The sequence below is a fragment of the Macaca nemestrina genome, chromosome 5 (genome assembly GCF_043159975.1).
Source record: "Macaca nemestrina isolate mMacNem1 chromosome 5, mMacNem.hap1, whole genome shotgun sequence".
Classification (NCBI taxonomy): domain Eukaryota; kingdom Metazoa; phylum Chordata; class Mammalia; order Primates; family Cercopithecidae; genus Macaca; species Macaca nemestrina.
This window is the reverse complement of record NC_092129.1, coordinates 34,190,802-34,211,238: the sequence shown is the minus strand read 5'-3', so window position 1 is coordinate 34,211,238 and position 20,437 is coordinate 34,190,802. Positions and strand designations below refer to the sequence as shown.

The following is a 20,437-nucleotide window of genomic DNA, read 5'->3' as shown; positions in this document are numbered from 1 at the left end:
CCAGGAGGGGGTACAGAATCAGAAATGTGTTGAATCAGCTTCTCCTGCTGCATAAACTGCTCCTCCAAAGGGAGGTAGGCTCATTGGGAGCCTTTAATAATCCAGGCCACTGGGGTACCACTTCATAAATTACTATTTCTTCATGATAAGCTTTTCTCTTCAGTTGCAATTTCCTTGGCTGCTAGTGGTGACTGCTTGCAATATCCAAAAAAAAAGTGAGAAAGTGGGGCAATGATAGGGAAATAATAGAAGCAGGATCCAGAGCTTGAAATAGTTTTAGAACAGCACTGCTGACTGTAAAACAGTCAGCTCTACTGAGTGGAGTAATGTTAGATGTTTTATCCATCCATCCATCTGTTCACCCAGATGGTAGAATAAATATTCTAAAAAAAACCTTGGATATTATGTGGGGAAAGTTGTAAGATTAAATGTAAAAGGGATACATATAATCCCTAAATTTAGATGTAAAAAATTAATCATACAATTACAGAATGGAGGATTCCTATGTTGAGTACTTGTGTCCACGTGTGAGAAATAACAGGTGATTAAAAACAACATCAGCCAATAGCTGCAAGAAAACTCTGCAATCATGTAAACAGAATTAGAATGTCAATCTCAATGGTATAAGAGTTATTATTTTTTTAATGATGTTTGGCTCACATCGGGCCATTTGGTTCTGAACACCACGTTGAAGAGGAGCATTGTACACTGGAATTTGCAAACTGAAACTGGAAGATAGAAGTTTATTTCCCTCTCCAGTCATAAAGCTGTTGGAAAGTGATACTGGGAGCTGCTAGTGACCATTGTTCCAGTTCTATGTGTGTTTGTGTTAGTGAGTGGTATCAACTTCTACCTCTATCCATAGAAAAATAACAATATTTATCCTCCTAAATCTGCTATTTCCTGAATAAGCAAATTATCTTACATCTGTTTTTCAACAAGGGGATGGGATTTTAATACTAGTGCAGAGATGGTGTCGAAACTGCAGGCCCTATATATGACAAAGTATCAGACCTGGGCTGTATTCATAAAGATAAACAGAAAAGTGCTCCATGGAGATGCCTTCGTAAGCCAGGGCACATGAAAGACTGTCATCATAATTAGCATACAATCAAAAATTACAAAACACCAAGGCACTCTACCACCCTGTGATTGTTTGCCTCTATAACGATCGGAAGCATTCCAATGACTGGAATTATAGATAATAGAGCAACTTAGCGTAAATTAAAATATCAGAATCTTTAAAATGTTTAGATACTTATGAAGAAAAAACTGAATAATAGATATTATTTTTTGAAAATTATAGGAAGGCATGAAAAAGAAAAACAGATTTCAGAGATAAAAAAAGTCATTGACGGCCGGGCGCGGTGGCTCACGCCTGTAATCCCAGCACTTTGGGAGGCCGAGATGGGCGGATCACGAGGTCAGGAGATCGAGACCATCCTGGCTAACATGGTGAAACCCCGTCTCTACTAAAAATACAAAAATTAGCTGGGCACGGTGGCGGGTGCCTGTAGTCCCAGCCACACAGGAGCCTGAGGCAGGAGAATGGCGTGAACCCGGGAGGCAGAGCTTGCAGTGAGTGGAGATTGCACCACCGCACTCCAGCCTGGGCGACAGAGCAAGACTCCGTCTCAAAAAAAAAAAAAAAAAAAAAAAAAAAGAGTCATTGAAATGAAAAAGTCAATAGATGGGCTAAATGGCAGACTAACTTCATTTAAAAGAGAATTAATGAAATGCAAAATAGAATTGAAAAAGCAAGAATACAGCAGAAAAAAAGAAAGAAAGAAAGAGGAAATACACAGAGACTGATTTACCAAATTTATAATGAAGTAATGGTGCTTAAGCTCTAGGCCCCTCAATTGCATAGACCCTTCAGCTTATGCTCCTCCTTAGCAGTGTGTTTATATTGTTATATGTTGCTAAAAAAATTTGCAAAGTGAGATTTTTAACTGCAATTGATGAAGACTGCAGAATTTTTTCATTCCACTTGGCTTCTGTCATACTTTTTGTATGTTAGATAACATTGAAGAGTCCATGCACATTTTTTGACCAATGATGACTTGCGGCACTAAAACAGCTGTCAATAATAACCAAGCTAGAGGAGAGATTAAATATTTTTCATTCCCTCAATTGAAAAATATATTACATAATTATTGTCACAGAAAAATATGCACCCAAAGATGGAGAACAATAAATAATTATGGAGGTATTCTAGTAGTTAATATACATATTACAATATTTTTCTGGAGTTTATTATGTTTGTAGAATTTGTTTGTTTTGTTTCAATGTCTAATTTATGTGATTTACTTTTCTTATTCTAAAGAAATATGTACTTCATATCTAATTTTCTACTTGTACTTTTGTGTTCTTTCGCAGATTTTTTCTGGGAGTCTAAGTTTAAAGACTCCCAGATTGTCTAAACTGCAGGTCCCAAAAAACCTGGATCTGTCTCGGGAAGTATGAAAGACAGGTTGACACATGGAAGATAAAATGAGAAGCTCCAATTTAAGTTAACTAAGATTCAAATGAGAAAAAAAAAATTTGGAAGAGACAATATTTAAAGAGATATGTTAGAAAATTTTCTCAAATTGCAAGACTTAAATCTTAAATGGAAAAATGTACGTTAAGTTCTGAATAGTGCAAAACCAAAATCTTCACCTAAATACATCGTAATGAAATTGCAGATTATCATAAACAAAGAGAAACTCTTAAAAACTACCATAGAAAAGAAAGAAAGTACCTATAAAGACACTAATCAAATAAAAGTAGATTTTTTATTAGCATTCATTGATGTAGAAAGACAATGTAATCGTATCATCAAATGCTGAGGGAAAATGTCCACCTAGAATTTTATACCCAAAACAATCACTCAAGATTAAGAGCTGAACAAACATATTTTCTGACACTTACAAACCAAGAAGTTCACCCTCACTAAATGAGTTATTTATCTAATTCCTGAGCAAAAAACAAACAAACAAACAAACAAATAAGCCAGATGGAGGGCGTGGAATTCAAGAAAGGATAGTAAGCAAAAAAAAGGTGTTAAACCAATATAGGTATTGTCCACAAAAACAAGCAAACAAACAAAACCCAAAAACAAAAACAAAAAACCCCCAGCGACAACCAATTATGGTGAGTTTAATAGAACTAAAACACTAAACAGAAATAACATAAGATTTGACTCTCCCTGTGTCCTGAAACACTCTCCTCTCTTAGCTTTCTTGACATCACATTTTCCTAAAATCTCATTGCTCCTTCTCATTCTCCTTCATTGACATCACCTTCAAGTTCAACCTCTGAATGTGGTAGTTCTGTTACTGGTAGAAGGTGTCCAGGTTCTTGGTGTTTTGAACAAAGAATTGGACAAAATGCACAAAGCAACATAAGAAAAGCACAGATTTATTGAAATAAAGTATATTCCACAGAATGGGAGTGGGCTTGAGCAAGCACCTCAAAAGAGCCTGTTACAGAATTTTCTGGGGTTTAAATACCCTCTAGAAGTTTCCCATTGGTTACTTGGTTTACACCCTATGTAAATGAAGTAGTGGCCTGCAACCAGTCTGATTGGTTGCAGAAGGTGACCAAATCAGAGGCTGAAGTGAAGTTACAAAGTTACACATGAAGACTTGGCCTATGACCAGTCTGATTGGTTGCAGGAAGGGACCAATCAGAGGTAGTTTCATTTTTCCATCTGCAAGGCAGAAAAAAGGTGGTGGTGGGGAGTTACAAAGGGAGTAAGCTTTGATTCTTTTGTTACTTGGGTGTGCAGAGGTGGGGTTTTCCTTTTGATTCAGTTCTAGGTAGTCAGTGTGAATCAGCCTGGGTTCCCTGCCTCCAGACCCTATTCTCCTGCCACAGTTTCTCATACCTGGTCCTGGAACCCTCTATTTTTCTCTCTCTCCCTAGAAGGTTAATATGGTTTGGCTCTGTGTCCCCACCCAAATCTCACCTTGAATTGTAATAATCCCCACGTGTCATGGGCGGCACCAGGTAAAGGTAATTGGATCATGGGGGCAGTTTCCCCCATGCTGTTTTCGTGATAATGAGTGAGTCTTGTTTGAATCTGATGGTTTTATAAGTGTCTGGCATTTGCCCTGCTTGCACTCATTCTCTCTCCTGCAGCCCTGTGAAGAGGTGCCTTCTGCCATGATTATAAGTTTCCTGAGGCCTCCCCAGTCATAAGAAACTGTGGGTCAATTAAACCTCTTTCATTTATAAATTACCCAGTCTCAGTTATTTCTTCGTAGCAGCATGAGAATGGACTAATACAGAGGTCTTACTAATTGCCATGAATTTTTGACCCCTTGCCTTCAAAATTCATATCTCTTGCTCAGGCCTATCCTTTGAGTGTCAGATCCACACATCTGACTGCCTACCTGACATATTCGACATGATACTTCACATCACAAATTCAAGATGTTTAAAAAGAATCTAGTTATTTCCCTCACCCATTGTAGACATCATTAGTCACCTATGCAGCTCTGTTTATCCTGTATTTCTGGTTGGCAGAGTCCTGATTTTATTTTAATAGACCATTTTAAAAAAGTAATTGTAGGGACTGGGCATGGTGGCTCATACTTATAATCTCAGCACTTTGGCAGACCAAGGTGGGTGGATCACTTGAGGACAGGAGTTCAAGACCAGCCTGGCCAACATGGTGGAACTCTGTCTCTACAAAAAGTACAAAAATTAGTCAGGTGTGGTGGCACACACCTGTAGTCCCAACCACTAGGAAGGCTGAGGCATGAGAATCACTTGAACCTGGGAGGCAGAGGTTGCAGTGAGCCAAGATTGCATGACTGCACTCCAGCATGGGTGACAGAGTGAGACTCTGTCTCAGAAAAAATTGTAGGTTTACAGACAAATTGAGCAGAAACCATAAACTCCTTTCCACTGCCAACCCCTACAGAGTTTCCTGTATTACAATATTAACTTACATTAGTGCAGTACATTTATAACAACTGATGAACCAATATTGATAAATTATGATTAACCAAAGTTCATAGTTTACATTAAGTTTCACTGTTTGTGTTGTACAGAGTGGGTGTTGACCAATGCATAATATCATGTATCCACCATGACAGTATCATGCAGAATAGTTTCACTGCCCTAAAAATCCTCTGTGCTCTGCCTACTCATTTCTCCCCCTTCCTCCCCTCTGGCCCCTTGGAAACCACTGTTCCTTTTACTGTCTTTATAGCTTTGCCCTTTTCCAGAATGTCATATGGTTAAAATCATACAGTATGTTGTCTTTTCAGAATGGCTTCTTTCACTTCGAAGCCTGTATCACATTTTAAGTTAGATAGTTAAAAAAGGAGAAATGTACGTTTAGGTTTCCTCCATGTATTCTCATTACATGATAGCTTATTTCTTTTTATCACTGAATAATATTGCATTATACGGATATGCCACTGTTTGTTTATCCATTCACCTATTGAAGGACATCTTGGATGCTCTCAATTTTTGGCAATTATTAATAATACTGCTATAAACATCTGTGTGCAGGTTTTTGAGTGGGCATACATTTTCAATACATTAGGGTAAATACCTAAATCCTGATTTTATCTTATTATTTGCAATTTCCTAACATATTTTGGGAAGAGAATTCTATCTTTAGTTTGGGAAAAATATCCTTATTGATACTAGAAAATATGAAGATCTCCTTTTTCCTGCATACTGTTGGTTGGGGGTAGTTATATTCTGCCGATAAGAACTGAGTATAGACTTCTGTAAAACTTTTAGAAAATCTTTCTTCACTTGTAGGAAGCATAGAGTGGTCAAGATGGCCACTTCTGTCTAAAAATGTACTGATACTGGAAACTGTTGCGGCTGTTGTGCCTGAGGATAAACCCATAAGGAACAGGGCAGAGTTAAGAGAACCACAGAGCAGCGGACTCAGAGCCCTAAAGTCCAGCACTTGGATCCTGCCCTACTGTGTACCTCTTAGTTATGTTAGATGACACATTTTCATAAGATTTAAAGCCCAGTAAGCCTGGATTTTCTGTAGACAAAGTATCCTATAGTTGTTACTCTCCTCTCACCTCCCTAGTTTTCCTTAGTCTTATAAACAACATCGTCAGTATCTGCATGATCTTTCAAGTCCCGAAATCTAAAAGTTGTCCTTGAAATCTTCCTTGCCTATTCCTCAGATACCTCTCCTGCACCCAATCCATCTTAAGTCTAGCTCTGTCTTCAAATATTCTTTAATGTATCTTTTTCTCTATGTTTCTGCAAACACACCGTAGTCCAGGCCACTATCACCTTTTTGCCACAATTACTTTGGGGGTCTTTCTGCTTTTGCTCTCGTGCCCTTCCAATCCTGTATTCAGGTAGCAGCAAAAGAAACTGAATCAGGCCCTGTGATTAAAGCTTTTCGGTGGCCTGTCACTACTCTTAAAACCAATACCCAAATTCATCCCCATAACGCATAAAACCCTGCATGATGTGGTCCTGAACCTCTGTCCAACTCAGTTCATGCCATCCTTCCACTGGCTTGTTAACCTCTGGCCACACTGATCTTCTTCCACTTCCTAGAAGACATCTATCCTGTCCCAGCTTGGAGTCTCTGTGTTCTAGTTCTGCTCAAACTGCCTACTGAGGGGTGACACCCTGCCTTGCCCAAACGCATGAACATGCTTTTCAGATACTTGGCTTCTTCTCATTTTAGGTGTCACCCAAATGATGTCTAAAATGAGATACTATTTAGGTATCACCTAAAATGAGAAAAGGCTTTCCTGAGCATACATTCTAAAGTTGGTTTCCCCATTTCTCTCTGTTTTAGTCCCTTGTTTCCTTTATAGTACTCCCAACAAAGTTTTATTTTATTTACTGCTCGACTTACCTTCCTATCCCAGAGGAAGAGAAGAGACAAGGGATTCTGTCTTAATTATTCAACATTGTGTCTCCAGCACCTAATCAGTGCATTACATATAGGAGGCTCTCAAACTTAGGTGCCAGATGAAAGATGAGTGATAACTTTTCTTGTTCTCATTTTTCATAGCCATGTCTATTGATCTCAATCAGGTATTCACCAAGATTAGATTTTTTTTTTTTTTAAACAAGAGAGTGACATAATGGAAAGGCAAAGAAAAAGGGAGAAGACAGAGGAAAAGCAAGAGGCATTTTATAATTTATCAAGCTACTAATATTAATAACCTTGTTTTAGAATTAATTGAAAAATCATTTCTGAGAATCCTAATGTTTGATCTAGAAAGCATAAATAAAGGTCATTATTTGAGTTTTACATTTTTATTCCACTTGAGTGGGAAAGCAATCTAGTTTAGTTCGGGAGAGATGACAGTGGATCCAGCCGTCACATCCCACTTGGATGTGTTTATAAAGTGTTTGCAGATCATGAGAAGGAGGTCGCTGGGGTTGCCATTCACTCCTCAGAGAAGTTTTTGTTTAATGTTTGTCTTATTGCCATGAGGAGAAGTATCTTTATTAATCTTTCAGAACTACATTAGATTGAATCAATTATAGACTTTCCATTAAGAAAATTAGATATTTTTTTCATATTTGCACTATGTGGACTGCAATAGACACACAAACCAAATATTCTGAGTAAACACTAAGCCTTTAAATTATGGAGCAATTTATATCGATTTATCAGGCAGATGGGGTTGTTTAGAAGCAGGGGAAGAAAGAAGAAAGATTTTAAAAACTCATTATCATTTAATCAATGACTAATATTTTTTAGTTGTGGTGATAAAGCTTTCACTTCAAAACCACACTTAGTCGAGAAATTCATTTATTGTCTGTCTTTTTGGAAGAATTTGAAGAGACACCACATAATTCTTACTACCTCTTTAGGGATATCAAAAAAGCTCTACTTTCAACATGTCAGTTCATTTTTTTTTCAATGACTGTTTCTGTTGTTACATATTTTATTTAAAAAACGATTATTTCATTCATTCATCAGATCACGTTCTGTTGTTCAGGTTTCAGATTTCCCTATTTGGATTACCTTCCCTTCTTCTTCCTAAATCTCTTAATGACCAAGTTCAAGTTTCCCTGGGGACTCAAACCCTCACGTGACAGCCCCACAGAATTCCTTCTCCCCTGAACTTCTATGCATCCTGAATTTAGCTCTGACTTTGTCTTGGTTTGTTTTACTGCTAATCCTATAGTCAAACAGTTTTTGGATTTCTGTGTAGCCAATCTCCTCCTCTCTAGGATCACCTCACCTCTCAGCCACTTGAGAGTGATTATTCGTACCACCTGATCCTGCAATAGCACTTGGTTCACAAGAGGTCAACACTTGATTCATGTCCAGCCAGTCATGCTTCCTTCTTAGGGAATTTAAAATTTGAATAAAGAGCAGCTGGTTCTTCTCCATAGGCCCCTTGAAAATAACTGTTAGAATCAGAGGTTGTCTATTTCCATGAAGCCAAAGCCAGGCATCCCATCTGGAGAGAGAGAAGACTGAAGCAGAAACACAGTGGGAAGGAAGCAAAGATGGAGGCAGAATAGCTGCCACGAGCCCTGATCGTTTCAGTCCTTGATTGCATGTCCTTACGATCTCAGGCTTCTCTGTTTTTCCTTTGGGTTCCATGAAAAATCCTGATATTTTGATAATAAACATACTTGAGTTGCTTTGGCTGGTTTGAAGATTTTGCTTACAAACTAAAGAACTGTGGACAAGATATACTTCTTGTCTCAAGAGTGCCTGTATGTTTTAGGATTTAACTGAATGTATGTGGAAAGAAAGGTCAGGAACGTCGTTTACCTCTCTTCTCAATGAGAACAGCACTGGGCTCCCAATCCCTACTTAACCTGTATCCTGCAAGTTCTAGTTTTTAAAATAATTGAAATGTTAGAAAAGTAATATAGGATTTTACTTTTGGAACGTATTGAACCTAATGAGAATGTTTTGAATTTAAAATGTATGGTTTCAGGACCTTCTGGCTTGGTGACTTAGGGCAAGTCACTTAATTGTTTTAAGCCTCTGTTTTTTCATATCTAAAATGGGGATGACAACAGTGCTGTCACAAAGGACTGTTGAGGGCATTTACTAGGAAACTGTGTCTGTTAGGCAGAGTACAGGGTCTGGCACATGGCTCGCAGATCTATCCATTAGAACCGAATATTGCAGATGAGAGGAAACTCCAATATTGGCTTTAACAACAAAGTAACTATTCTAGTGTACATAGGTGAAAAGGGCAGAGTTATGACAGACTTCAGATGAGGTCTTACCGGAGATGTAGTTTCTCCATTCTGCCTTTTGCAATGTCATCTTCATCCTCAGGATGCTTCCCTTGATCGCTTGGCAGATCTGGGCTGTCCCTACTTAGTAGCAAATCAGATACAACAGTTGCAACTATCACATCCTTATGCACACTACGCTTTAGCTCAGGAGAGGGGTGCATCATTTCAAATAAGCCTTACTAAAAACTCACTGGCTCTGATTAGATTCCTTATCATCTCAAGCATTGTAGGCAGGAAGCGGAATGGAATTCACTTATTGAGTTGGTAGCACCCAGTTCTGGCATAGGGATGGTGAAAGGAATAGGTCCCTAAGAAAATGTAAGGAACTCTTTCCGGAAGTAAAGAGAATAGATTTCAGGCAGTTGTCTTCTGCAGTGCAATACATTCAATAAACGTACCTTTCTTTTACCTTAAAAAGGATTTTTTTAAGAACCCATACAAAATAGTATATTATTTTATCCAGTATTATAATTATGCATGAGCTACTACAATTGCTGCACACATTTTTGTTAGTTTATGTCTGAATTGATTTTTACAAATGGATCTTAAGAAATGGTTTATTCTTAACCTAAAGGCTGATCTGAACAAATCTTTCTTTGTATTTTATTTGCCTTTTAAAAAATTCTTTTATGGGGGCTCTACTCTTCAGAGTCTGCTGAGGAAATGAGATTTTGGCAATGTTTTAATTCAAAAAGAGAAATCCTAGTTTTACTGTGCTGGATCTGGTTGTCTTTAGTTTCCATTATATTCCTGTTCCATTATTCCTTCAATAACTTTGTTCTCCCATGACTCTTCTTTATTGTTACCACCTTTTTTCTGTTCTTTTCAGTGTCAAGTTTTCGGATTCAACTGAAGCCCTTGCTATCCGGTAGAGTCAGAGCCATAACAATTGCGGAGTCTTCATTAAGCTACAGTTTTTAATGGAACACCCCAGTGAGGTTTGAGAGTACAGCTTGATGGTCTATATTACATTACTAAGCCAATTGTATTGGTTAGTATATACATTTTACAAATTTATTATTCTAATTTCCCCAAAGAAATAATTTCCTTATTGATCCCTTTCATTTTCCCCCATTTTATTTTCCCATATTTTCTGATATCCTCTACTTCAACTTTTAAAAATTATAATCCACAGAAACAAATACATTTTATATTATGACCCAGTGTGTATACTCACAGAAACATACAGAAGACAAATTTCACGAAACAATGCTTCCTCTTTACAGTGCACTTTGGTGTTGTTACTGTGTTCTATTCTATTCATTTCCTTCCATCCTACTCTGTTATAAAAGTTGCTCTTTTACTAACCTGTAATTTGATCTTATGACCCACTGACATGTCTCAACATACCATTTGAAAATTATTGCTAAACTGTACTTTCTCACTAGTGATATTGTACATCTAGGGTTTATGATTGTGCTCAAGAGAATTCTTGTCTTTATAAGGCAAAAATGGCAAATATTTCTATTTCCATTTAAAAGAGCATTATACAAAATAAAAGTATTAAAAGTTTCCACTTAATAGCTGCACTGTTTAGAGCCTGCTGGAGCACATCAAGTGAGTATGCATGCCAATTAATGAAAACCAGATAAATTTTATGATTCAGTTACTCATTTTGTTAACTACCCAACACAGTGATGCTGAACACCTTGATTGTTTTGACTGTTATGAAGTAATTTCTGCACATCTGCCTCACCAGATCCATAATTTATATTCATCTGCCTCACCAGATCCATAATTTATATTCATCTGCCTCACCAGATCCATAATTTACATTTATCTCGTTATATGAGGCAGCATGATTACCACTAATACATTAAAAACCAATTTATGAAAGAAAATGAAATGTTAAATTATATTCAATTTACATTTTATTTACTGGGACTAAACTATTCATAGCAACAATGTGTTATTCTGGAGAATCGTCTACACATGGTAGTGTAAACTTTTTAATTATCATTAAGAATCAAAAAAATGAAGAGTATCTAAATAATCCAATTGATATTTTAAGGTATAAAAATGTAAGAATTACAAACATCAGATCATAAAGTTAGTTTTGGTCCATTTTTGATTCCACAACACATTGTTAAAATGTCAATGAAAATATTAATATGCATTTGGTATAAGACCAAATGAAAGAAATTTATAAATACATTTTCTCTTATTTACATATTTAAATGAAAGGGACTATCACCTTTAAAATGGGAAAAGCCTAAATCTCTCTTTCTTTCTACCTCTCCCTCCCATCCTTCTACCCTTCTGTACTCCATCTCCATCTGTTTATGTACAAAGAAGTTAATTGGCCTATTCTATACCTCTTGAAAGATGTATGAACCTTCATTTATTTATTTAAATAAGTCCTTGGTGGTTCTAACCCTGGAACACACTCTATAGAGTTGCCTATGCAAAATATAGCACAATGACTCATCAGCACCTAAAATTTGTAGCATCTGCTTGGTGAATTTTGATTTGGAACTGGTACTTGATATTGTGTTTCTTTTCTGTTCACCATGTGTTAATATGTATGGTGTATTTTCCTCCATAAACAGTTAACAGTTTCTAATGTGGATACTTCAGTTTCAGGGATGATTGCCCATCTCCCTGAGGTGCCCATCAGGGTGCTCCAGTGAATTCTGTAATGTTGCGTAGTTTGCATTTTAATTAAGTCAATCCAAAACACGTTCTCCAAATTCAGTGAAAGTCTGTTCAGATATTTCTTTTGTGATGTTAAAGTCAATAATTTTATTTAAGTTACATGTAAGATAATAGACTTTAAATATTATACAAATTAATTACATAAAGTGATCTTAAATAATATGCTGACATAATTTTTTTACTTAAAACTATTGTTTTGTCCTATGTAATTCAAAAGTAACAAAATGATTTAAAAATTCTATGTTTTTTCAATCCTTTATTATTGTTCAAGAGTTTGACTTCTGTAAAGAAATATAAAAATCAGTGGTGTATTTGGCTTCAGATAATCTGTTCTTGGCTCCAACATTATTAAACAGATAAGACTGTGTGTGTGTGTGTGTGTGTGTGTGTGTGTGTGTGTGTGTTTGTGTCTAGAAGCTGAGGCTAACAGGAGAATGTAATTGCCCATAAAAGTGAAATAAAAAGCCAAAATTCTTCTCTTAAGCCTTTTTTCCCTCCTTAGCGTAAAAGTAACTTTTAAACTTACTATTTACTTCATAAGAAATGTAGCAGTGGAAACATAAGGTCGGGGTGTTGAGAAAATTCAAGCACAAATAAACACATTGTGTGAACTGGCTTTTAGTTTTCAATTAACCTGGGCAAATTCAGCTGGTTACTCCTTTTCCCTTTTTCCCAGTTTTCAAAGTTAAAAAATTTATGGCTCTCAGGCAAAGATAGTGTGAACTCATGTCAAAGATTTTATTTAACTTAATCCATGAGGGAACCAATAAAATGTTAAAACTGGTATAAGAATTTGAGAAGCTACACACACATACGCACACACACACACACACACTCTCTCTCTCTCTCACACACACACATTTCATAAAAGAATATTAGGATAAGATTTCTCAGATATAAAACTGTTACCTTTAGGGTTATCTCTCCACCAGACAAAACTTATTTGCATCCCTACTAGACAAAAACCTACAAGTTAACCTTTGCCTATGTGGAGTTGTAAAACAGACCAGTTGATAGAAAGACAAGCCCAGTAAGTACTGCACTGAAAGAATATCCAGAAATTTATTTTGCCTATTTCTAAGTTCTGAATAATGTTTCTGATGCCCATACTCTTAATACTCTTAATGTGGGAGTGTGTCCATAGTCCTTCCTCTATACTCACTCCCTTAGTGATCTCGCTCAGTCTTGTAGTTATAAGTAACATCAATATTCTCATGATTCCCATATTTATATCTGTAGTTCAGATCTTTTCCTTGAACTGCAGACCCTTATGTTCAACTGCCTGTGGCATGATGCACTTAGATGACTACTGGGTAGTTTAAATTAAACATGTCTAAAACTAAATTCTGTGTTATGTTTTCCACAAAATGCCTACTCCACTCACATCCCCCAGTAATACTTACTCTATCCTTCCAGATGACCACAAGTTATCAATATCTTATTTTGTCACACTCCATAGGCGATCCTTCAGGAAGCACTAGTCCACCTTTGATATGGTTTGGACGTTTGTCCCCTTTAAATCTCATGTTGAAATGTGATTTGCAGTGTTGAAGGTGGGGACTCATGGTAAGTGATTGGATCATGGGGGCAGATCCATCATGCGTGGTTTAGCACCACCCCCTTGGTGATAAGTGAGCTCTTGCTCAGTCAGTTCATGGAGATCTGGTTGTTTAATAAGAGTCTGAGACCTCCCCCTTCTCTCTCTCTTGCTCCCCATTCTCGCCATGTGATGGGCTGACTTCCTGTCGCCTTACATCGTGATTGTAAGCTTCCCGAAGCCCTCAGCAGAAGCCAAGCGGATGTTGGCACCATGCTTCTTGTGAGTCAATTAAACCTCTTTCCTTTAGCGTCAGAACTGTGAGCCAATTAAACCTCTTTCCTTTATAAATTACCCAGCCTCATATATTTCTTTATAGTGATGCAAAAATAGCCTAACCCAACCTTCAAAATAAATCAGTGTCTAATTACTTCTCACTTCTTCTACTGCTACCACCTTTTCTATCTCTAGGTGTGTTCCTGCAGAAGTGTAGCGCTTCCGGGAGATAACTTTTCTAAATAAAACAGGGCCTTAATTTGTCCAAGGGTGAATGAGCAGTTCTTCAAACCTAAAGATACAAAACTAGCTCTCAAGAGAGCCCATTCTACCAAAACGTTCAAAAAGTATTAATTCTGACTTATAACTGAATGTAGCTATTTCTAATATCCCCAAGAATATATAAAACAACTTTCTTAAGTATGTTATGAATGTACTTTTCTTATTCTCAAACTTTTTCTAATCATTACATAAGTTTTAATGGTCACTGTTCAAAATAATGGATTTCTATGATATATATGTCACTCTTCAGAGAACCTGAAATGTGCTGATACTTTAAATTTTTTAAATATTATTTTTAGTGAAGAAACATTCCATATTAGTTTTCTAGAGCCACCATTACTAAGTAACGCAGACTGGGTGGCATAAACAATGGAAATTTATTTTTTCACAATTCTGGAGGATAGAAGTTTGAGATCAAGGTGTTGGAAAGGTCAGTTTCTTCTGGAGGCTTCTCTCTTTGGCTTGTGGATGGCCGTCTTCTCTCTTCATCTTCACGTGGTTTTCTCTGTATGCCTATCTGTGGCCTAATCTCTTCTCAAATTCTTATATCAGTCATGTTGAATCGGGGCCCATCCAAGTGACCTCATTTCACCTTAATTATTCCTTTAAAGGTTCTATCTCCAAATAGAGTCACTTTTTGAAGTACTCTGGTTTAGAACATTGACACATGAATTTTGTGGAGACACAGTTCAGCCAATGACACCCTCATATCAATAATGGGCACAAACATCATGCTCACTTAGGTAACTGGCATAAAGGTCGAAGAATGAGTCTGAGCCACCACCCTGCATGCCAAGATTCCGAAATCAAGTTGGAACTTAGGGTCCAGCCTGGGGCATTGCTTCCCTCCAGGTATACTTTGGGTGTGAGGTATGTATTAATCTCAGTTGAGCAAAGGAATAAAGTGCATATGTTTTTATATCGCTCTTAATTTAACTGAGATTAAAAGACATTAACATGAGATTAAAAAGTGGCATTAGCAGTTGAGTCACATCCTTTGCAAGTGGTAGTAAAAAAGAGTATACTCAGGGCTTGCAAAAATGGATTATGGTATTGTGTTTTGTTTTCATGTTAATCACAGATTATATTGTACACCAAATAACTCAGCAAATAATTCATATAACATCGAGAGAATTTCAACTTGTCAAAGTCCTTTTTTCCTCCGTCAGTAAGTAGGAAATCTAGAAGAGTTCTGTAGTTGGGGACAATAGGTTAAATCAGAGTAGGAGAAAATAGTGATGATTTTTTTAAAGCGCTAATTGAAGCCCTAAGTGTCTGTCAGTGTTCTGGTGCTTTGGGGCTGAAATCTGCTCTGTTCTTTAGTCGGTGGTGTTCACCATGGTAACTTCAATAAAAGTCCCCTCACAAATGTTTTTCTCCTAAAGTGCAAAGCACCTTTTTAAAGAAGAAGGCTGACAACCTGGTAGGAGTGGGTGTTTGGAAAATAAATGAAAAGTCTTCTGCTTTCTTCATAATTGCTGTGGGTGGTAGGAGGAGAGGAAATCATTGAGGGGACAAGGTTGAGTGGAGAAAATATTTTATCTTGTTTTGGGATAAGTATTAATTTGATTTTTGAGGTCAGAAATTAATTAAAAATACTAGAGAAGAAACTTTTCTCTTTCATAAAATGTCCTTATTTATTATTTATTTATTTTTGAGACGGAGTCTCACTCTGATACCCAGGCTGGAGTGCAGTGGCATGATCTTGGCTCACTGCAACCTCCGCCTCTTGGGTTCAAGCAATTCTCCTGCCTCAGCCTCCCGAGTAGCTGGGACTACAGGTGCCCCACCACGCCTAGCTAATTTTTGTATTGTTAGTAGAGATGGGGTTTCACCATGTTGACCAGGCTGGTCTCGAACTCCTGACTCAGGTGATCCACCTGCTTCAGCATTTCAAAGTGCTGTGATTACAGGCATGAGCCACTGTGCCCAACCAAAATGTCTTATTTCTGATCTTAAAATTTGGACAATTTTTGGTTATCCAAATTCATGGGTCACTCTGGAGTATGAATGTTGTATGGGATAAGTTTTGCCCAAACCTAATTCAGTGAATTCTGCTTGGATCCAGATGCAACTGTCTGGACTACACTGGGAAACTTTATTAAGGCTGGACTTTGAGCACAGCTATCAAAATATCCTTGAGTTCCTTCTAATTCCTCCCCATAAAATGTGGAGGTGACAGGAGCCCAGGGGTTTTCAGTCTTGGTTTCACATTTGAATCAAGTGGGGATTTTTAGAAAATGCCAATGCCTGGGCCCTACCCAGAGATTATAGTTTAATTGGGCTGGGGTGACACCCAGATGTCAATTTTGTTTTTCTTTTTCGAGACAGGATATTGCTTTGTTGCCCAGGCTGCAGCATACTGTCACAATCACTGGCTCACTGCAGTATCAACCTGCCCTGCTCAAGTGAACCTCCCACCTCAGCTTCCCAAGTAGCCGGGACCACAGGCAAGGACCACCACTCCCAGCTAATTTTTTTTTTTTTTTTTTTTTTTTTTTTTTGTAGAGATAAGGTCCCACTATGTGGCTCAAGCTGGTCTCAAACTTTTGGGCTTAAGCAATCCTCCTGCCTTGGCCTCCCAGAGTGTTGGGATTACAGGCATGAGCTACAGTGCCCAGCCCAAATGTAGATTTTTTTAAGCACCCAAGGCAATTTTAATATCTAGCTAGACTTGAGAATCACTGTATTCGCTGATCTCAATTCACTTCCAGTTCTATCATTCTAAGGCCTCTACCTACAAATTGACTGAAGCAGGATTTTATTCTGATAGGAGTGCCAATTTAAGTAGCTTTGCTTTCCATTTTGTTACATATCTTTCTGTGCAAGACTCAAGAAAGAAAGGCTTTAGCTTTTAATCTAAGGAACCCAACATCTTTATTCTCGTTTATCCCACTCAGTGTCCAGATTAAGCCCCCAAAGTCATGTCAGTGTTTAGTGCAGATGTATGTTTCCACTTTTAAAACACATTGGTTTTCAAAAGTTTTATTTCTTAAAGTTTGGTTAAAAGATATTCACTAGATTCAATGTTTTATATATTAAATTCACTAGATTCCATATTTGATATAAAAAGATATCTCTTTCATTTGAGACAGAGTCTTGCTCTGTTGCCCCAGCTGGAGTGCAGTGGTATGATCACCAGCTCACTGCAGCTTTGACTTCCCAGGCTCAAGCAATCCTCCTGCATCAGCCTCCTGGAGTAGCTAGGATTATAGGTGCATGCCGCTATGCCTGGCTAATTTTTAGATTTTTGGTAGAGGCAGGGTCTCCCTATGTTGCCCAGGCTGGTCTCAAACTTCTGGGTTCCAGTGATCCTCCTGCCTCGGCCTCCCAAAGTGCTGGGATTACAGGTGTGAGCTACTGCACCTGGCCTATATTATTTTTTTAATAGGTGTGGAAATGGCCAAGACAAAGCCAATAGTAGGGTTCTCGAATGACTATAAAACTCTTTGTTGGCATGGAGGATAATGTTTCTTTTTAGAATAGTGGTTCTTATCCTTGACAACACATTAGAATTGCCTGGGAATGTTTTTTAAAATCCTCATGCTTGACTGGGCACAGTGGTTCACACCAGTAATCCTAGCACTTCGGGAGACTGAGACAGGCAGATTGCTTGAGCTCAGGAGTTCAAGAGGGCAACATGGTGAAACCCCATCTCTACTAAAAATATAAAAATTAGTTGGGCATGGTGATGTGCACCTGTAGTCCCAGCTACTTGGGGAGTGAGGCAGGAGGATCACTTAAACTGGGGACATTGAGGCTGCAGTGAGCCAAGATGGTGCCATTGCACTCCAGCCTGGGTGACAACATGAGACTCTGTCTCAAAAAAAAAAAAAAACAAAAAAAACAAAAAAAAAACCTTATGCTCTGGCTGTGTCCTAGACAAAATCAGAATCACTGGACCAGGTACCAGATTTTTAAAAACTCCCTAGGCCCTTTTCTAAAACATAGGCACTTTTCTAAAACACTGAGCCAGGGTTGAGAATTGCTTCTCTAGAATGAAGTTGTGTGTACAAATTGTATTGAGCAACTGGACGGTGGTGAAATAGTGAATATGTCAGTCATCACCTCGATTGGAAACAGCACCTTCCTTCCCCTAGTGGATAACATTGTCAGAGAGGATTATTCTTTTTTGCTAAAATTTTTGCTAAAATAGGAGAAGAAAGTTTCCTGTTCTTTACATGTTCTGAATTCTTAGACTGCAACCATTGTCTACTAAAGATGGCAAATGAAACGTTTCCTTTTTAAGCTGGTGAATGAAATCAAGGCCAGTCTTCTCACAGAGCTCTTTGAAGATGACTGAAATCATGGGTAAAAGGAGAACAAAACACAGAACTTTTTTAGAAAATGAATTTGTTAGGTCAAATTACAACTCCAAAAGACTCAATGAAGTATGCCTTTTAAGTTTCTGGTTTATTGTTTCCTGATAAGTAGAAATGCATTTCAGCATTATTCCTCTCCACCTAGGTGTAAATTGTGATATTCACTGTAGGCTTAGAGAGTCCCAACTCTTAGTACTGTAGTATCAAATGTGTGCTTAGTTGTCATTCATAAGCTTGGTTCTGGCATCTCCCCAAAGCCCAAAAATCATTATCAATAAGAAAATCAAATAATTAAGCTTTCTGGCCTGAATCTGATCTATACCCTCTACCTTCAGCATAAAAAGCTATTATCTCATATGGCTAGTTAAACTCTCTAATCATGAACTTGGGTCAGGAAAATGATTTGCTAATTCTTTCACAAACAGAGTAAGAGAACTGATTTCCTCCCAATCACACATGCCAAATTCCCTTCCTGTCAGTGACTTGCACAGAAGGCCAAAGCTGACATACATGGTAAAGGATGATAAAAGTATTAATAGGAATAAGTTAAAAAAAATTGCCTTCATAAATTACATCTGAACTCTTTCCTTGAGATGACTGGAGTGCATGTTGCAAATTCAACAATTTATGGCCAGTTTCCTTTTATCCTTAAAATCACACAAAACAGGCAATTATTTAGAATGAAATAATTAGTTTAATATTTATAGACTTGAGAAAGAACTTGAATTAAAATTCAGTCTGTAGTCTGAATTAGCACCATCTGAATACAGAAAGAATTCTATATACATGCACAAATTAGTTTAATTAACATATATAGGTAAAATATATTTGTTTTACTTCATATGCTTGTTTTGACAGACCCTTCCTGGGGTTACACTTATTTTTATTAGTTGGCTGGGCATGATACAGGTTGAACGCCCCTCAGTTCCAGGGCCTTGGCAAAATTAACTTCCAGTGGCTTGCCCGTGCCTTTGGTGAGCTTCAGGGATCTGACGCAACCTCGGAACGGAATGCTGGTGGTCAGGCCAAACTGCTTGAGGTCATCTGAAAAAGGCAACGCAAGAGGGCTCAGCTTTGAAATGCTCCTGCGCCAAATGTTAAGAGCATGTTTCAAAGTCACCTGTTAGCTTGAGATTAAATTGGAATGCTGTTCTATGCAAAGTTAGTGGTTTTGTTTTTAGCCTTACTAATAGAATTGTGAAGAAAGATCAACTGAAATTTTTTTTGAGACAGGTTCTTGCTCTGTTGCCTAGGCTGGAGTGCAGTGGTGCAATCAAGGCTTACTGCAGCCTAAACCTCCTGGGCTCCGGCGATCCTCCCTTCGCTGTGTTGCCCAGGCTACTCTCCAACTCCTGGGCTCAAGAGATCTGCCCATCTCAGCCCAAAGTGTAATTCCAGTGTTGGGATTACAGGCATGAGCCACCATGCCCAGCCTCAACTTTTTAATAGTTATATATTATAAAATCTGAAAACATCTAGAATATACATCTTAAGATATGAAATAAAGTGGTTTGGGATGAACAAATTTACAGTTGTGAATTAAAATCGTAAAATGTTAGTTCATGAAACAAAGCAATTGATCAAATACTTTTAAGTACTGACTTAGAACTTTTTGAAGGTGACTTTATCACTTTCTTACATTGTAAAAATAAATCCCTAAAGGTTAAGTAGTTTGGAAATTCATGTAGAATCTTCCTCTTATTATGGAGGTGCTTGTTTCAGCAGGCCTACTAGGTGTTAATCAGGATCCCATTTCATAGACTGAATGGAGAAGTACATTACCTCCTTCGTAATGTCTTGGAATGTATCCTGATTGAAGCAAAAGATCTTTTTAAAACCCAGAAGGCACTTTGGAAAGAGGAGCTGTCGTTGGGCCCCCATTGCATTTCTGTCAACGTTGCTCTGTCAACAATGGCTGAATATACATTTTGCTTGTTTCATTAAGCAAAGGAGCTTTATGTAGACGGGGACAAAAGTTCCTCTTGACAAAATGATGAAAGACCATTCCAGGAGGCTATGTTATTACAGTACTTATTAAGAGCCACTTGGCTTACTTCTCATCAAGTTGGCCACTCTTGTTTATGGGCACTTTAGGTAAATCTCTGCAGTTCACATGCTATGTTTAATGTGCTAGAGAAGGATTTTGAATGAGGAT

At 37.7% G+C, this 20,437-nt stretch overlaps 1 protein-coding gene and 1 long non-coding RNA gene across 11 annotated transcripts in view; one reads left to right on the top strand and one right to left on the bottom strand.

The window, feature by feature from the left end:
- The window catches only part of LOC139363302 (uncharacterized), a 53,793-nt gene that overhangs the window by 22,556 nt on the left and 10,800 nt on the right, over nt 1–20,437 (top strand). For 2 of the 4 annotated variants that reach the window (XR_011623357.1, XR_011623354.1), the window contains exons 2-3: nt 10,040–10,201; nt 13,325–13,684. This is a non-coding gene — a long non-coding RNA (uncharacterized lncRNA). The remainder of the gene's footprint in view (nt 1–10,039; nt 10,202–13,324; nt 13,685–20,437) is intronic. The other 2 variants (XR_011623356.1, XR_011623355.1) reach the window with 2 other exon arrangements.
- Nucleotides 18,969–20,437, bottom strand: part of LOC105465590 (laminin subunit alpha 2) — a 628,094-nt gene continuing 626,625 nt past the window's right edge. For 4 of the 7 annotated variants that reach the window (XM_071096438.1, XM_071096439.1, XM_071096441.1 and 1 more), the window contains one exon: nt 18,969–19,326. In XM_071096438.1, coding sequence (XP_070952539.1) covers nt 19,169–19,326 — 158 coding nt within the window. In that variant the 3' untranslated portion in view covers nt 18,969–19,168. The remainder of the gene's footprint in view (nt 19,327–20,437) is intronic. The other 3 variants (XM_071096442.1, XM_071096443.1, XM_071096444.1) reach the window with 1 other exon arrangement.